Source organism: Felis catus, chromosome C1 (genome assembly GCF_018350175.1).
Source record: "Felis catus isolate Fca126 chromosome C1, F.catus_Fca126_mat1.0, whole genome shotgun sequence".
NCBI lineage: Eukaryota > Metazoa > Chordata > Mammalia > Carnivora > Felidae > Felis > Felis catus.
Genome location: NC_058375.1, coordinates 112,091,049 through 112,109,783, shown reverse-complemented (window position 1 = coordinate 112,109,783; position 18,735 = coordinate 112,091,049). Strand labels below are relative to the sequence as shown.

The following is an 18,735-nucleotide window of genomic DNA, read 5'->3' as shown; positions in this document are numbered from 1 at the left end:
TAGCATTGTGTCAGATGTGGAGGTATATAAAATACAGTCCTTGCCCTCTAGTAGTTAAAAGTCAGTGCAGAGACAGACAACTGCAAAGCATTTTAATGGTGATTTTAACGAGTTGTTCAGCAAACTGCAGCCTTCAGGCTAAACCCAGCCTGTGGCCTGCTTTGGTAGAGTCAACCAGCTAAGGATGGTTTTTACATTTTTAAAGTATTGAAAAAAAAGCATACAAACCAACCAACCAATAAAATAAAGAAGAATATGCAATAGAGACCATATGTGATCTGTAAAGCCTAAAATATTTATGAGGAAGTTTGCAGCCTTCTGCAGGGGTAGAGGAAAGGAGCGCACAAGCCATTTGCAGAAGTCAGGGAAGGCTTCCTGGAGGTGACGTGGTCTAAACTTGACAGCAGAGAGGAGTCTGCAAAGGCCCGCAATCACTGTGGCATAGTGCAGAACCTTGGCCTCCCAGAGCCTCCTGCCAGCCAGGCGGCCAGCAGCACGTGAGAAAAAAGAAGAGGCAAATTTAGAAGACTTGCCCCTGAAATAAGGGCTGTAGGCACCCAGAGGTTCTGAAATGTCAGGCAGTGGAACTTGGACTGGATCTTCAGCAGAAGGAGCACGAGGCATCCGGCCAGACACAGCTGGACTGCCCCCAATGCCAGTCAGAGGGGAGGGACAGACGACTCAGCTTCTCAGGCCCCTTGTGGCCCAGATGCCACTGATTTAGCCCTTGAATCATCAGAGGGTCCCTTCTGGGGATGGAATGACAGGGAAGAGAAGAGCGGCTGAGTGGAAGAGACAGGCACACACAGATAACTCTGAGTGCCCCAGGCCTCTGACACGGATGGCCAAGGACCTGGGACACCCCCGGCTCTCTCCCTGTGGCTCAGTGCTCCCCCCACAGGGCCCCAGACTGCATCACCAAGCTCCACCTTTCAACCTGTTTGAGCACAGCCTCACCTTCTCCCCCGGGGGAGGAAGCCTGGCTCCCCGAGGACACTGCGTTTCTGTCCCACACTCTTGTGCACTGGGTGCAGGGTAGAGACAGAGGCCTTTCCCAGGCACTGTTACCCTTCGTTGCTAAGTGCCCCTTCCTTCCACGAAGCACACCTCCCGTCCTCCTGGGTGAGGCGGGCACCTCTGCCGTCCCTCGCACCCATCGCCACCGCCATCCTTAGAGCTGTGCGCACACACAGGTGACTTACCTCAACTCCTGCCTCTGGCACCCTGCTCCTGCACTCCCTCGCTGCCATGGGGGCAGTGCCAGGGACCCCAGTCTCCATTTTGGCCACCCCGCCCCCCGACGGCCCACAGCACTCCTAGCTCGTGCTGCTGTCCGTTCCACGTCTCCCCTCCCTCAGTTCCTCAGCCCAGGAACACCTCCCCTCCGCAGCCTGGCTGCCTCCCTTCCTTCCTCACCTCCTCCCTCTCACAGCTCAGATTCCATAGCCCACCATTGTGGTCCCTTGTTGTATGTCCTCAACTCCTGCCAGCACCACCTAGAAGGTATATTCAAGCCCACCACCTCTCACCTTTTCTGCTGGAGTCCAAGCCACCATCCTCTCTACCCTGGGTTTTACCACAGCCACCCCCACCCCCCACCCCGCGTGGGTCCCTTCCCCTGCATAGTATAATCCTGCCAACGTGTTGGTCAGTTTGTGTCCCTCTTCTGCTCAGAATCATCCCATGGCTCCCGTCTACCTCAGGGTGAGAGCTGACGCCCACGCAGTGCTCTCAAGGCCCTATGTGGTCTGGCCTCCATTCATGTTCTGACTGTCTTCTACAACTCACTTCACTACGGCCACCCTTCTGGCTGTTCCTGAAATATGCAGAGCTGTTCCCACCTCAGTGCCTTTGCACTTGCTGCACCTCTGTGTGCAACACTGTTCCCCGGATACCCACATCTTCCCCCCATCACCTGGCTCAGGCCTTAGCCATATGCCGCCTTCTTCCTGACGCCCTCCCGGCCACATTTTTAAAATTGCAGCTCCCACCCAGAGCCCCATCCTTTTCTCTAGTTCATTTTTCCTCTTAGCACCATCTAGCACACTGCACACCTCATTATTTCTCCTTTGCATCATCCATATCCCTTCCCTAGAATGTGCACTCCTGGAGGACAAGACCTCTGAGTTGTTTTTTCACTGCTGTAACCCAGCTGGGTTTGGTTGAATACACTCTTAGCCTTTTTTATTCTCTCCGTCTTGGCTCAGTCTAGATTCATCCAGCTCCTCCCTCCTGCATGCCTGCACCCAAACATGGCCATGGCTGGAAACTCACACACACACTTGCACACTCACACACATTCACACTGGCCGGCCTCACCTCAGCGCCACAACCACAGCCCAAGTGCGCTGTCCAGCAAACCACCACCTTTCTGTGGCCAAGGCCTCCCCCTGCCTCCACTCTCTCCAAGCCTCCCACATTCTGTAGAAGGCTCTGTTTCAGTTTATGTCACCAGAAGACAAAGAAAAAGAAGCACTTGAAACACCAAAAGTATGTAGAGAAGGCCTTTTGCAGAGCTTTGCTGTGAAGGGAACAGGGAAGAGGCCAGGAGCAGGAGGGAGACAGGCCATGGTGGGGGGCGGGGGGGTCCCTTTCCTAAGTTCGGGAACAGACATGCTGCCAGAGGTGATCTGGTGGAGGGGGAAGATTCCATGATACATGGGAGAGGGCAGGATCTTAGCAGAGTTTGGGCAAAGTGAGAGGAAATGGGGCTAGTATAGACATGGGGGCCCGGAGCACAGGAAGCTCTGGGCAGCAGCAGAGGGAATGCTGGGATCTTCCTGACATGGTGCTCCCTGCTTTCCTCCTGGCCCTCTGCCTGCTTCCCCCCGGGATGCCCTATGCAAGACCCCCGGCTCCTTTTCTCGTCCCTTCCCATGGCTGTCCGTGCCTTTGAGATGCTGGAGGTGCCAGCTGGGGCTCCAGCCCTCACCTGTCCCCTGAGCCCTAGACTCTGTGCCAGTGGCCTACCCTGCACCTGTGCTGCACATCTGACGGGATCCCTGGGCATAGTAGAGGTCACCCTACATCTTCGCTTGCCCTACAGCTAATCCAATAGCAACTCCTGTCAGCCTCAATTCCAGACATGTCCAAAATACCTCTGTTCCCCGTCACCAGTGCCACCACTGTGCAGGCCTAAGCACTTGCCTGGACCGTGGCCAGAGTGGCTCCCAACACGACAGCCATGGAGATGCTTCTCAAATAGACACAACCCGAAAGGCTCCTATGGGGGACCCTCCCTGGCCTCTCAGATGGAGGCCACACTTCTTTCTATGGTTGAATACTGCACCTTCTAGCCCCACGGTCTCTGGCTCACCATGGAGCTCACCCAGCCTGCCTGCCCCAGCCTTCACACTGGCCCATGTCCTCCTGGAACACTCCTCTTTCAGACTCAGAATGAGCAGGCCTCTTTCTGTCCCTGCTTCACCCTGTATGAGTCAGGCTGCTACCACAGAGTACTGGTAGACTTCAATGACAGACATTTACCCAAGAGCAAGGCACTGACAATGCCTGCATCTGATAAGAGTCTGCTTCCTGGTTGATAGACGACTGTCTTCTCTGTGGGCCTTTACAGGGCAGAAGGGGTGAAGGAGCTCTTGGAGTCTTTCTCTAAAGGCACTAATCCGAGGGCTCTACCGCCCAAAGGCCCCATTTCCTAATACCATCCAGTGAGGGCTTTCAACATAGGAGTTTTGGGAGGACACATTCATTCAGTCTCTACCACAGCCCCAAAACACCTCGTCTGAGAGGCCTCCCTGATCACTCCCTCTCTTCTTCTTTCTTTTTGTCTTATAGCATCTATCACCACCTGGCCTAACAACATGGGTCCACATTTTTTATGAGCTGTTGACTGTTCCCTCCCCTAGAATAGAAGGCTCTGTACTGTGCACTGTTGGATCCTCAGGCTCTAAAACAGGAACACAGTAGCTTCTCAGAGACTTTTGTCGGACAGATAATTCTGGAAGGAGCTTTGGAATCAACAGACCTGGGTTTCAGTCCCACTTACCCATTATGTAACCTCAGGCAAGTGACCCAACCTCTCCGAGCCTCAGTTTCCTCAACTCTAAAGTGATAGGCATTATAACACCCTCCTCAATGACTTTGGTGAGAAATTGGAAAATACAGGCAATTATAAAGTGAGCCCACAAAATGATGGCAATGGCATCATTATCCATATCAGGAAAGGAGGGTTTCAAGTAGAAAAAGAGAGACTCGGGCAATCTGGATCCGTAGGTAATCAGGATCCCAGGGGAAGTAGAGGGTGTGGAGGCCAGAGGGGTGGTCCAGGCTTCAGGGCATGAAGGGGAGAGCAAACAGAGGCCAAATAGACCTCTGGAGGTCTGGGCAAGTCTGGAGAAGGTGACATCCTCTTCAGAAAAGCTTCAGACAGGGGCGCCTGGGTGGCGCAGTCGGTTAAGCGTCCGACTTCAGCCAGGTCACGATCTCGCGGTCCCTGAGTTCGAGCCCCGCGTCAGGCTCTGGGCTGATGGCTCAGAGCCTGGAGCCTGTTTCCAATTCTGTGTCTCCCTCTCTCTCTGCCCCTCCCCCGTTCATGCTCTGTCTCTCTCTGTCCCAAAAATAAATAAACGTTGGAAAAAAAAAAAGCTTCAGATGTAGCCAGATGCCCTGGGTTGCTGTAGAAAGAAGCTTTATAACACCGGCCTCTGTTGTGTCCTAAGCTGGAGACGTCAGGCGCTCCCTAGGTCCCCTTGCCTGAAATTAGTATTGGGGAGAGTCTCACTGGCCCACTTCCTTGGTGAGCACTGTCATTCTGAGCCTCACACCTCACTGAGAGGCACAACTGCTCCTTACAGAATTATCTTCCCCATACATGGCTCTCGCTCATCGTCCATGCACTTGACGTTGGGCTGGGACAGTCACATAGCTGGGAAGCTGACAACCTGCCAACCAGTGCCAGAGCCTGTGCCTCAGAGAAGCAGCTGCATCAGCCAAAGGAGGGGCCAGACAAGGCTGCAGGTCCCGGAAGGCTGTGTGTGTGTGTGTGTGTTTATGTGTGTGCGCGCGCGTGTGTGTACATGTGTGTGTCTGTGCCTGTGCACCTGTGTGTGTGATGTAATGCAGGAATTTCCATGAAGACTCAAAACTGAGGATGGGGAGCAGTAAGCACACTCACATGCCACATGTGCACTAGGCACAGCCTAAGTGGAGTCCACACTGGTGCAAGCACGGTTACCCACAAGCCATGGTCGCAGAGTGGCTAGATAGCCATCCAGAGCATCCCTGAGGGCTGTTGTGGGAGAATCCCACATCATCCTCATCTGTCTGCATGGTGCTCAGCTTCTCTCTGCCTCGAGCCAAGTGAGGAGGGCCCGAGAGAGCCCCCAGAGCAAGCAGGGCCGGCGCCACAGGGGAGCAAGCTCCCCATCTGTCTGTCCATGCAGCATTGGAAGCAGCAGCACATCCTCGACACCCCCGCCTGTGCAGGACTAGGCCCAGAGGGGATGGGTGTGAACCATCTTCAAAGCAGCCCACTCCCAAGAGCCCTGTCCAGGCCGCACAGGGGGGTGCTGAAGGGTCAGTCAGCTTGAGGCCCCCCAGGGTCAGGGGCAGTGCAGTGTGGACACACCTGCCTCAGTTCTCCCCAAAGGCTATCGCTCTGTCCTCAGAAAGAGCCTGCCCAGCCTAGGGCTCCCCCCACCAAGACCAAGTAACCAGTGTCACCCATGAGGGTGAAAAATGGTTTCCCTTAGCCTCACATCCCTTTGCCACTGCAGCTCTGAGGGGCTGAGCTCAGAACTGGTGGGGAGAGAGGAATTAAGGAGAGCAGGCCAGGCCCCCTATCTCACTGTGGTATGAACACTTACCACGAGATCTACTCCCTTAACAAATGGTCCAGTGTACCATGCATTATAACTGACCGTGGGCACAATGTCCGAGGACACATCTCTAGAGCATCCTGCCTTCCTGTTCCGAAACTATGCTCACTGATCCGCAAGCCCCCATTTCCCCCCAGGCCCTGGCACCCGCCATTCCCTGCTTGGATTCTATGAATTGGACTCTTTCAGATTCCTCACATAAGTGGAATCATGTAGCATCTGTGTTTCTATGACTTGCTTATTTCACTTAGGAGCTTTAAAATAGATGTGAGACCCTAGCTTTTGTTTCCGACTGGTCTTTTTTCCAGAAGGGACTGGAAAGTTATAGAATCTGCCCACAATGCAGTCCCAGGTTAAGAGCAGCCACATAGAGCCTGTTCTGACAACTCACAGGAAGGACATAAGCTGCGTCCCCATTGTAGGGCCCCATTCCTTTTTCTGCCTGCCTCTCCTGCACCACAGAACCCTCCTTCTCCCGAGGTGTCTGCTCAACTCAGGGCCTCCCTGCTGCAGCCATGACCTGGAGACCAGAATAAAAATTACATTGTGAATGAGTGGTTGCTTTGAATACCCATGTGCTTAACAGGGCGAGAGAATGTGTGAACTTGCTAACAAAGAATTGCCGTAGCCCATATGTATCTCATTTTCTACCCAAAACAATGGGAAGTGGTGGCGACAGCCCCATGCCAGCTCACAAAACTCTCCCGGACACATCAGGCCACAAGACAAATGCCAGATGGAGGGCTGTGTCCTGAGGCCAAGGAGCCACCCAGCTTAGGTGGAAAGAGGAGGAATCCAGGACTGAGTTGATAACCCCAAGAAGTTGTGGACACAGTGTAAGCGTTGTGGTCAAGGAGGCTGTAGAGTGATGGAAGAACAAGACAGCCATAGCCAGAATGAGCATTCAAGGTTATTTCCAACCCAAAGCTACTGTGATCCCAGCAACTGATGAGTACATGCTCACTGCATGCCCACAACAGATGATTTTAACTCCTCCAACACCCTCCCCGCAGGCACTTTGAAAGACAAGACATTCTGTGACCTTGAGGCCCAGTCCTAACAATCCTGAGGTTCTAATGTTTGGCTTTCAGGGACTGCAAGGATCTTTCCAGATTGAGCTCTCTGACACCCACACAGCTAAGTGCACCTCTCTGCAAGGCAAGCTAGAAGTCATTATTCCAGACGCTAAACTCTACTACTTCTTTATAAGTAGGAGAATAGACACAGCCTGCAAAAGTATAGGGGCAAAATCATTGATGGAAGATTCATTGTGCTTGAGAAAAAGAAGCAAGAGATATGGATGAGTGTGAAGTGACTGACAATGGCCACAAGGATAAGAAAAAAGGAAGAGATGCAGGAAAGAGGAGGCCAAGAGGGGAAACTGAGTCTGTGCATTTCCATTATAAGGTCCCTTCCCCTGAGACTGAAATTAAAGGGACAACTGAGGCCTCCCTTCAGAGAATCCTGTCCAGAGGGCTCTAACCAGTCCAGGAGGTGAGAGGGACCCTTCCAGGGTCTTTAAGAAGATACTCAAATCTGAGGATCCTTGGGAGCCCAGCTGAGGACACCCAAAATGACTCAAGGAGCTCCAGAAAAGCAAAACCTGGGCTCCAGCAGCCACAGGTTGCTAAAACCCAGGCTCTGACCCATTTCCTGAGAGGGCCAGAACTTGCTCCATTTCCATCTGCAGAAACAAGTGTGTCTGTGAGCACTTTGGGACTCAAGCCACATCTGGAACTCCCCCATCCACAACTGCAGCCCAGGGAAAAGGCAGGGTGAGCTATGGGTGTCGAATGCACGTGCACTTGTCCCCGGCATGCACCTCTTTTTTGGAAGGGAAAGTGTGTACACGGAGCTGTCCCTGACCAGGTCAGGCAAAGGGTATGTGAGAACAAGACTCAGATATTCGGGAAAGTGCAACCATACTTGCACTGGGGTGGGGCGGGGGAGACCATAGCGGGGGATTCAGGGGGAACTTCTTGGACTTTCCAGTCTGAGGCTTTGAAGACTCTGTGACGAGAGCCAGTTCTGAAGATCCACTCCCATTTCTTGACCTGAAAAGTAACATGTTTGTTGGAGGTGATTTGGAAAGTACAGAAACTGCATGTTAGAAGAAAGCAACACTACCCCAACCCCCACCCACCACCCAAAAGCCACCACCTCAACATGCTATTTCCTTTTATTCTTTTATCCAAGAATTTTTTTTAATATTTAACATAATTTATATTTACAGGGTCCTGTTTTTTTTCCTTTAAATCACACTGTAAGCATTTCCTCCTGTCACTGAGAATTTCCACACATCACTTCAATAACTGCATACTATTCTATCACATAAGTGTATTGGAATTTACATAACCAATTCCCTAATGTGGAACATTTAGATGGTTCTCTCTCTTTTATTTTCCATTTTACACCAAGTTGCAGTATACTTTTCTGAGCATGAATTTTTGTTTCCTTTTCAGGTTATGTCTCTAGGGCCCATTGCTAGAAATGAGGTTTTTGATGCTCAGGGTGACACATTTGCCAAATAGCATATAAGAGAATTAAAGGTGCCGTTTTTGGAAATCGCACTTGGAGGCCATTTTGGCATTGCTGACAAGTCAGAATGGTGACAATGGTGTTAACAACAGTGAGAATCACACTGCTGCCCTGTGCCGGCCACTGCACTCTCCAGGATGGTCCCGTGTGGTCTAAGTGGGAGTTCAGTCATGCTGTGGGATGGCCCCTTGCTCTGGACCTCACTCCCTCACCTGTTCACTCTCGCACCTGGCCGACTCAGCCAGTGTAGGCAGGCGGGCAGGCCCCCACCCTGAGCCCAGCAGGTGGAAGCTTCCTGCACCCTCACTCTCCCCCAGTCTGGACAGAGCTGGGGCTGGAAATAGGTGGATCTAGGGCCTTCTGTGCTCCAGTCGCTTCTGCTGACTGGAGCTCAGAGCTGGAAAGCCAAGCAAATGCTGATTGGGATACACTGTCCCCTCTTGGCTCCCCAAAATGTCCCCAAACACCCATTTCCTTTGCCACTCTGGTGCCCCAGACACCTTTCTTTGGAGAAGCGCTTCCCTGGTGTGTCATCAGAGCCCAGGGATACTGAAAGAAATCAGCAGAGGTTACTTTTCCTTCCAGGGGATAGCTGAGACTTTTGGAGTTTCCAAAGAATGAGGCAGAGGAAACTACAGTCTCCTGATCAGGCATTCATCGGAGGCCAGTGCACCTACCAGACTCTGGCACAGGGCCTTCTGTCCTGTCTCCCAGCTCCAGTCGCTGGGGGCAGGCAAAGGAGCCAGCGCAGGGGACAAGTCCGCAGAGTAACCACTGTACCAGGTCTCAAACTACATCCACTGGTCCTCAAAGAAAGCACACAAAGCTCAGATTTGTGGCCTGGGCAGCTGTGACTGTGTCTTCTTGTCTTCATCACTAAGAAAGTATGACCCACCCCCCATACTTTCATTTACTGGAGCCTGCTATCACCTCCTTGCAAACAAGAGCTGTGTGATAGCACTGGAACTGGGCACGTGACCTATAAGCCAGTCTCACCGTCATGAGCTCAGGGGTCCTCACAGGGCCAGTGGCATCAACAGCACATGGGAACATGTTGAGAAATGCAGATTCTGGGGGCCACACTAGGTGTCAAAATCTGGGGTGAGTGCAGGGATCTGTGGTGTCACAAAGCCCCCAGGAAATCGCGAGGCACACTCAGATTGAGACCCCACACCTTGCCGGCAGCCCCCACTAACCCTATCAGGAGCAGGTTTCACTCCCTACTTTACAGAAGTGGTAAGGAGGCTCCAAGAGGTGAGCTAACTTGCCTGAGAAGTTCTGCCTCCCACAAAAGCACAGGAAGAGGGCCCTGCATCTCACATACGATGACCAGGTACCACAGCAGTTATGCCCACACAGAAGTCCTGGCCACCCCACTGCGAAGTTCCCCTCCGTGCTCTTCTCTCACCACTGCACCCAGGTACCCCTGCTGGCCTGTCCATCCCACCATCTGAGCAGGCCAGTCTTGGGGGGGAGTGGGTCTCCTCCTCCAGGAAGCCCTTCTTTAAACTACCCTTTCTGAACTTACCCACAGATGCATTTCTCTCAGTCTGTCACACAGCAAGCTCCCTAAAGGCAAGGGCCTGGACTCAAGTAGAGAGCTTGCTGCTGTAAAAGTAGGTGCTAGAGACATTTTGCTGAGGAAAGAAAGAACAAACAAAAGCATGAGCAAAATCAAAACCACTGTCACAGAATCTAGGAGTCCTACGGCCCAGAGTCTGATGGGTGAGTGCCCTCTGTGACACCCCCAGGCATATCTTTATTGCTTGTTTTGACACCTTACGACACAGACAGTGTCGGCAGTCCCTTTTCACATAAATATGTCACGTGTCCTCAACCAAGTCCTGAGCTCCCTGTGGACACGTGCCATTGGGGCTGGATGAATGCCACCTACACAGCCAACGTGGCTGCCGTGCGAGAGACATGGACAGACAATGTGTAATTGTCGCTTTGTCACACTTCCATCCTGAGACCAACTCTTCCCCAGTTGTGGCTTCAGTGTTACAGCCTTTCAGGCTGTGATAACAACAAACCATCCAAGAAAAGGAAATATGATTGACCTGTTTTTCACCAAAAAAGAAAAGGCAGTTCATAAACTTCAGCCGTCAACTGCTTTCTGCTTGACTGGCATGAGGACTTGGAGGCATGAATCTAGTGCAGGAAGAAGAAACCCCAGTGGGAGCCAAGGAGAACTTTCTGCAGCCACAAAGTTTCCTGTCCCTCCCCTAGTCGCTGGCCTCATCCTGAACCCAAATCAGACTCACACAAAGTCACGGCCAGGGGAGAGCAGCTCTTCTAACCAGATCCGTAGTTTCCTTGAAATAGAAGTCTGGGTGAGTGGCATGGAACTTGGCAAACCGTAGGCAGTGGTGTGGCGGCCTCTGCACTGCTGTCCTTGACACAGTTGTCATGGGAGGAACTCTCCAAGGACTCCATGACTTCCCCTTCATGGTTTTAAAGCTGAAACAATCTTCCTCTTCCCAGAACACATAGGCCGCCTAGTCTGAAGGCATTCTCCCCCTTGACTCGAAGGAACTCACTCTCCCAGAGTCCTCTGCCCAGTTGGGCGAGAGAAGCAGGGAGCAGGCATTTCCTCCACAACCTTGGGGCGCCAGGAAAACCATCCGAGGTGGGCAGGAGGTGGGAAGATAACACCTCTAAAGGAAGAAGAGTGCCCTTGGCACAGCTTCATCAGAAAACACCAAAGAAGGGAGATTCTGGACTTGTGTCCCTGGGGCCAGCACCTGACCTCTGCTCTCTGTCAACATCTGGGAAGCACCCCCAGCCCCCAGCCCCCAGGGTCCAGCTGCGGCTAAAGTTCTGTGTCCTGTTGGCCGTGCCCAAGCTGCCAGCCGGAACCGGGAACATCACCTTCAATGAGTGGCAGCACCTGTGTGCCCCGCTGCCTTTGACCAGAAGACAGGCGGCCGGCCACCCTGTGGACCATATGGAGGGTCGACAGCCCTTGGCTGCAGCCAGATTGCAGACTGCACAGGAGAAAGCCATTCCCAGCACTTCGGAGGGTGCACACTCTGGTTCTGGAGAATCCTTCGATTGAACACAGGCTCTGCCCTTGGTTGGCTGTGAGTTTTGCCCCATTATTTGACCTCTTTGGCACGCATGTCATTTTCTGTAACTTAGAGAAACGGAAGGAAGTTCCCTTTTGCAGGCCTGCTGCAGGATGAAATGAGGGGACTTCCGTGGAGACCGTGCCCAGTGCCCAGTGCCTGTACCGGCCGAGTGGCCTTCCTCCTCCACACCCTCTCGAGGCTAAACCCCCAGGACACGTGGCCTCATCCCCATCATGGGGGAATGTTCCTCCTGCTCACCACCCCACCCCTGCCCCCACAGGAGGGCAACTTCCCTGAACAGTTTAGGGCAGTAACAGCTCTTCCCTTTCCTCTCCCCCAAGAGACCCACCAGCTCAGCTCACAGGAAGCATCTGTTATCCCTGCACTTGGCTCATGGCCCAGGCCCCGGCCTTGTGGCGAGGACTCTGGCTGGCCACACTGGGGTTCAGAAGCCCGGAGCTGTCATACACCGTGGCCACCTTCCCGCCTTGGCCCACGTCAGCTTTTGTCAGAGTGAAGCTGTGTTTTCTTCACCATATGCCTGCTCAGAGTTGGGCTCCCTTGAGCCCAATGCTGCAGGACTAGGGATTTGGTTTTTTCCCTTTTATGGTGCTGTGGTCTAAGTCATGGCCTCTGAACAGTATGGTGAATGCATTTGGTGTGTGCCCAAATGAAACCAAAGCCCCACCAAACAGTATTTACCCTGGCTGAATGATAGAGCCTAATGCTTTCTGAGCTCTCCTCTCTCTCTCCCTCTCTCTCTCTCACTCTCTCTCTCTCTCCCTCTCCCCTCTCTATATCTCTCTCTCTAGTTAGGACCCACCAGTGGGTTGGGATTTACTGTTTGACAAACCCTGCCTTAAATAAGTTTTATGTCACAGTCATATCTCCCAGAGAGAGACTCATTCTCCGTTTCCTGGAACCTCCTCTGTGCCAACGGTGATCCTGGGAACACAGAGACACTCAGCACCCAGATGTTGATTTACTGTCCACCAGGCCCGTCCTAGGAATCCATGACCAGTGCCCATCCTCTGCATGGACTCCAAACATTTGCGAGTGGGTGGCTTAGGTGATTGGCACTGAATTATGTGCAAACCAGAGTAGTAATGAGGATGAGATCAAAAGAGTGGAGACAGGATGTGAGGACCATCTGGCTGCCACCTCTGTGACAGCAACCCATTGATGGCCCGGGTTGATTCAGCAAAACTGCCTGGCTAGGCAGGCATCCCCTTCCTCCCTCACTGCTCCCTGTGCGTCCCTCTGAAAGCTGCACACTCTGTTGAAGACGATGACCTTCCCCGATAGAGGAGGACTGCTCTTCAGTCAAAGGCATATGAGTGGCTGCACTGTCTTGCTAGAATCTCCAAACAAGGTCTCAAGGTCCATTTGTAGGAGAGCATAGGCTCGTCAAGCTTCCAAGAGCAGATACACCCAAATGAGGTGCTGCACATGGCAGTCTGCTTTTCTTTAAAAAAAAAAAAAAATGATGACAACTTAGTAAATACCTATTCTGAGCTATGTGCCATGTAGGTCTTGTCTACACAACATACATAAAATATCATTATCATGCATATCTTTTCTAATCCCAACCACAGGGTGGGTATGGTTAATCTTGTTTTACATACACAGAAACTAAAGCCAGTCAGTGTTAAATATTTTGGTGGATGCACTACTGTGAAACTGGTCGAGCCAAGACTTGAACCCAAAGCTTGTCTTCACAATGATGTGGACAGCGCAAAGGGCAGTTTGATTCTCAGTTCCTCCAAAGGGGCCAGGTTTCAAATAACATCCAACAACCGTTCTTGGGTGCCAGGTATACAGCCCGATGCTGGGCATAGAACTGTGAGCAGGGCTAATGTGGTTCTGGGGTTTGTAGAGCTTTCTCTCTGGTGAGGGCATTGCAGTCTTAAAGGGAGCCAAGAAAGAAAACCACAGGTACCTGGGATCTCTGTGAAAAGGTTGAGGTCTCCAATGCCTGTCCAATCTGAGGGCTACACAGTTACTTTTTTCTGATCTCGGACCCACACCTAGCCATAAATAACACCTACCTCTGCCATAAATGCACTCCCTAAGGCTTCCCATAAATCCCTCTGCCCCAAGTCCTGAACTCAGAATGATGCCATCTCCAATCACATACTCACCCTTCAACCCCAGCTAGGGGTGGGCTTTTATTCCAGGGTCCTTATCTGCTTGCACACTAGCCCATCAACTTCCTTGGGCAGGATGGAGCTCATTCCAGCTACTCTTCCAAATATCCCTTATCATCACCACCGGCTACAGGGACCCAGGACAAGGGAGCATAGCCGATGAGCATTCTAACTCCATCTCCAGAGGCAAGAGATGAAAACGTAAGCTTCACAAGCCTCAGTGTCATGGATGGCGAACAGACATTTAGAGGGAAAGTGAGAGCTACAGAGAGGTGAGCATTGTTGTGGGTGCTGAGCTCTCTGCCTACAACACTTATACTCCTGTCTGTGCAGCAAACTCCTATTCATCCTTCAAAGTCCAATCCTAACGACTTCCCTCGGAGAAGCCTTCTCATACACCAGCAGTTCTCAGCACAGAGCATGCATCAGAACCACCTAGAGGCCTATCACCACAGATTGTGAGATCCAGGTCCTTGTTTCTGATACAGCAGGTCTGAGATGGGGCCCAACAATTTGCGTTTCTAGCAGGCTTGTAAGAAATACTGTTGGTCCCAGGAGTACCCTTTGAGAACCACTTCTCACACCATCTCCATCCTCCCAGACAGGCCTGAGCTTCCTCTGCTGTGCCAGTTCTGAGCTCTATAGCCGTTCCGGTCATGCTGAAGTGTCACCTCCCTGGGATCAATCACATTGTGCAAATTCAGCTCCACACACCCAGAGGGGTAGGGCATGGAGATGAGGCATGCCTGCCCACCTTGCTCCCGGGCACACATGAGCTCAGAGGGAGCCCTGTTGACCCCTCAGAAACCTCAGATCCCTCCTGTCCCCACCCCACTGGCCTGCAGGGAGAGCTTCCAGTGTTCCAGTATATAGGTTTAGGTGCAAGGTCCCTAAACACAAGCTAAGAAATTCACCCCAAGTGGTTCAAGCCAAATACCTCATCCAGCACTTAAGCAGTACTGGGCAGTGCCAGGCGGGGTTCAGCACACTGACCCAGAGCAGCCTGGGCTTGATTTGGTTGACCTCTGACTCTCTTTCAGCTATAAGATACAGGGAATACAGTAACACTTTTCTGGCACTCAGATTCCAAATCTGTAAGATGGGAATAATAGTAACTTCTACCAAATGGGACGGCCATGGGGGCCAAGCCCGGTAAATGCTGAGGATGGCACCTGTCACAGGCTAAGCTGTTGCTAGGTGTTTTTCAAAGAGGAAGAACCAGCAATCCCTTCTAACCCTGACTGGGTTGGACACACTGGCCTAAGAAATGCTGGTCTTCAACCTGGAAAATCCCAAGTGGCAATTCTAGGTATTTGAACTTCTATGGCCATCCATGCCAACTTCAGGAGGGGGGCGTTCTTTATTCTTCCTGAACTCTGAAGTTCTTGGTGATTGAATAAGGTCCGCAGTGCCAGCATCTGAATCCATTCACTCATATATGCCTGCATTTATGGATGCAGTCATGCATTCAACAGATGATTATTGAGGACCTACTATGTGCTACATGCTGAAATCCAGGCTGTTGTTGTCCACCCTGAATCTCAGAGTCAGATGCCACTTGTACTTCCTACCCCTCCTGCCTCAGTTCTCAGTACCGTGAAGCACTTAGAAGGCTGAACTGAGCTCTCCTCCTGCCTCCCCCTCCCTCCCCTTCCCTGACTCCTGCTGTGTGCTTGCTCTGTCTCTTTGCTGACTTGAAGGACCTCTTTTACCCTCTTCACCACCTCCAAACTCTGGGCAGGCTCTCCTCCTCCTCTGCCTCCAACCTGGAGCCTTCCCTTTACTCACCACACTCTCCTTCCTCACACCACGGCCAGTCCCTTCTCAGAAAGAGGCATCTGGAAGCTGGGGAGAATGACCTCATCCCACTATAATTAAAGTGATTATCTGAGCGGAAAGGACTATTATGAAGTAGCCCTCTCTGCTTTAATATGCGTAGCCATTATAATTGAAACATGGGATTTCCATGTTAACACTGAGATTTCTGTGGTCTAATAAATCCTTCTCCTCACTCATCTCCCAGAGGAGAGAGGAGACACTCTGTGAAGCAGCTGGAGGTGATGTACAGCTTCCTATTCCAATTGAGATGCTAGCCCTGTGGCCAGACCAACCAGTCAGTAACTCTGAGAGTGCCCCAGTGCGGCCCTTCCCACAAGAGAGCCAACCAGAGACCACAGAGGGGACTTGGGGAGGAGCCACCAGACAGGAGCCCTCCTGGGAGGGTGGCTTCAACAGAGAAAGGAGAAAGTTGCCCCCCAGATGCGGGAGTGTGGGCTGACTGTCCTGCCAGTGTGACCCTGGGCACGTTACTCCCTCACTCTCAGGGTCCCACCTGTGAAATAGGCTAGTAATACCATCCACCTCATGGAACTGCTGGGAAGACCACATGATAGGATGGGTGAGAGGCAACTGAACCAACACCTGGCATGTTTGGACCCTCCACGTGTGGGGACACTTCACAAATGGTCTGTTTTTACCATTATTGTGAGAAAGCTGAGGCCCAAAGGCAGATGCTGCTGGTACCGGGCACATGACTGCCTACCTTCATGCGCACTACTGAGCTAGCCTACCTAACGTGTCTACCGAGCACCTGCCCAATGCAAGGAGTCCGCCCCTCACCCCACTCAGAGACGCGGGAACCAGGCCAGCCTCCACTGTGGTTCCCACGTCCTCTCCAGACTGGTCAGCGACCAGGAAGAGCCAGAAGCCTGACCACACACACACCGCCCTCTGTCCACTCGGCCTGTTCACAATGCTGTGCACCTGTGAGTGGGGGGGGGGGGGTGCAGACACACTGCTGAGCATGGGAGGATTTCCTCTCCCCACTTAGGTTCTTCTCTTCTGTTCACAGAAATGGTCGACTCTGACCACATTTTCATGACGTTGGGTGTGAACATCGCCATCATTGCAGGTGAGCTGTCCTGGGCCTCCAAGCAGGAGAATCAGAGGGAGTGCCCAGGGGAGAATCCACCCAAGGCTTCAGAGCAAATGCCTGAATGAGGGTGAGGTTGCATGAGGGGCCACCCTTAAGCCCATCTAAAACTCACTGGTGTCCCCTCACCCCATCACTCCCAGGCCCTGAGTGACCTGGCCCCTACTGCCCAGCCTCCCAGCTTCACCTCCCAACCGCTCCTGAGTCCAAACAGAAATGAGGGGCTGACTGCTGTTCACACTCCACGCCTTTGCTGGGTGTCCTGCAGAACCCCCTCCCTCTCCAGTCCTCTGCTTGGCTGCCCCTGCTCCTCTGGCAAACCCATGCAGCCTTCACCTCCAGAGAGCGTGCCAGAGCTAAGGTAGGGTGATGAACAGTGAGCCACACTCCCCCCAACCTGTCCCAAGTGCTTCCCATGGCCCTGTCTTGTTCCTCCTAAGAGTGCACAAGGCAGGGCGGCCACCAGGGCCCAGCCTTCGGGGCACTTTCCTAGATTTAGTACCAAGTCTCACACCCTGGGGAACTTCTCAGTTGAGATCATTCTGGATTTAAAACTGCAAGTCCTGAGGCCATGAACCTCTCTGTTTTAGGTAAACTCATGTAGTTGATTCTGCAGGGTATGCACAGAAGTCTGTCTTCCTCAGTAGACTGAGTGGCCCTGAACAAGGGTCAGTGCTGGAATCCTATCCCAGCCTCAGTCTGCGCCAGTCTGAGTGGAAGGAGGGGGAAAGAGGAAGGGAGGTCGGAGTAACTCAGATGGGTGTGGATAAGGGTGAGCACATGCCAGGCAGGAAGGAGAAGGGCAGGAATGAGCCAGCCTGTTTGGGGTTGGTGCTGACTGTAGCAGTGTCTGTCCTGGCACAAGCCCTATGAGTCCTGACCCCAGTCCCAGGCGCCTGCCCCAGACAGAGCCATGCATTTGTTCCCTCTGCAGGCGTGATCACAGCGATAGCCATCATCCTGATCTGCCTGCTTGTCATCACTCTACGCTACTTGTACGGGCACAAGGGCACCTACCACACCAATGAGGCCAAGGGCACGGAGTTTGCCGAAAGTGCAGATGCAGCCCTGCAGGATGACCTCTCCCTCCAGGACACAGGTGGGGACAGCAGCAGAAAGGAGTACTTTATCTGAGGGGCACCGGGTCCCCTCTCCCCCAATGCCTTCTTCACGAGAAAAGATACACCCCACAGCCCCACCCTGCTACCTGGACCACCAGGCAGACCATGAGAGCACCCATCTCATCCCAAGATATGCAACTGACCTGAGAACTCTGGGTGCCGGCCTGGGGACAGGAAAGAAAGAAGGAGGAACTGAGCCAGGAGAGGCCTGTCCCAGGCACCCAGGGATGCAGTGGTCACCCAGGAGGCCCACCTTTGCTCTGCCAGAGGGAGAAAATCTGGGTCCTCCTGGGCAGTGTGGTTTGTCATCAGCATGGTGTGAAAGTCCTTGCTGGGTGGGTGGGCCTGAGGGCTGGGGAAGCAAGGAAGTGAGTCATCTGTAAGCTGACTGGGGATAATGGCATCAAATGTCAGTCCTTGACATTTGGGGGGAACAGCAGGTGCCAGCGCTAAAAGGCACCTTTGTCTCCCATCGATCCAGTTCTAAATGATTGGAAATAAATTTGAAATGTAACCAAGCATTCAGAGTCAAACAGCATTACTGTAATTGTCTGGGGAAAGATAACCACCACCCAGGCCTTGCTTTTCACCAGTGTGACATTGTGTTCTCCACTACAGTCTGCGTGTGTGAGGCTGGGACAGTCCACTTCTGGCCCCATTGGCCTGTCCTCAGCATAGACAGTGCAGAGGGCTTCTGGGCCTCCCAGGAGAGGAGGGCCCAGTGACCAGCATTCTTTTCCCCACAAAAGTACCAGCTTCATGAAACAAATGTAAACGTGGAATGTTCCTCAAGAAATAGGTTGCCCTGGCTGTGAAGACACTGGCTGAAGTGATGGTTTTCTAAGGCACAGTATTAGAGAAATCGGCCCCATTAAATAACTATGAGTGAACCCATCCTTCCCCTAATGACCATGGCTGGAGCACAGACTGCAGAATGTCATTGTCTTGGGTTTGGGCCCTGGCTCCTCCTTTCCTGATCCTAGGTCCTCAGTCAACTTGCTTGACCTTTCTGGCTTCAATGTTCTCATCCCTCAAGTGGGCATGGCTCCATGGTAGTGTTGAGGAGGAAAAAGTTTTATTCTATGTTTC

The 18,735-nt window shown here is 52.5% G+C and overlaps 1 protein-coding gene across 2 annotated transcripts in view; it reads left to right on the top strand.

Annotated features, from left to right (window-relative positions):
* The window catches only part of GYPC (glycophorin C (Gerbich blood group)), a 43,013-nt gene extending 24,849 nt beyond the window's left edge, over positions 1 to 18,164 (top strand). Inside the window, exons 1-3 of one of the 2 annotated variants that reach the window (XM_045033590.1) lie at positions 13,781 to 13,865; positions 16,445 to 16,504; positions 17,460 to 18,164. In XM_045033590.1, coding sequence (XP_044889525.1) covers positions 16,447 to 16,504; positions 17,460 to 17,659 — 258 coding nt within the window. In that variant the 5' untranslated portion in view covers positions 13,781 to 13,865; positions 16,445 to 16,446 and the 3' untranslated portion in view covers positions 17,660 to 18,164. Of the gene's footprint in view, positions 1 to 13,780; positions 13,866 to 16,444; positions 16,505 to 17,459 lie in introns of those variants that run through there. The other variant, XM_003990688.6, reaches the window with a different exon arrangement.
* The last annotated feature ends 571 nt before the right edge of the window (positions 18,165 to 18,735 follow it).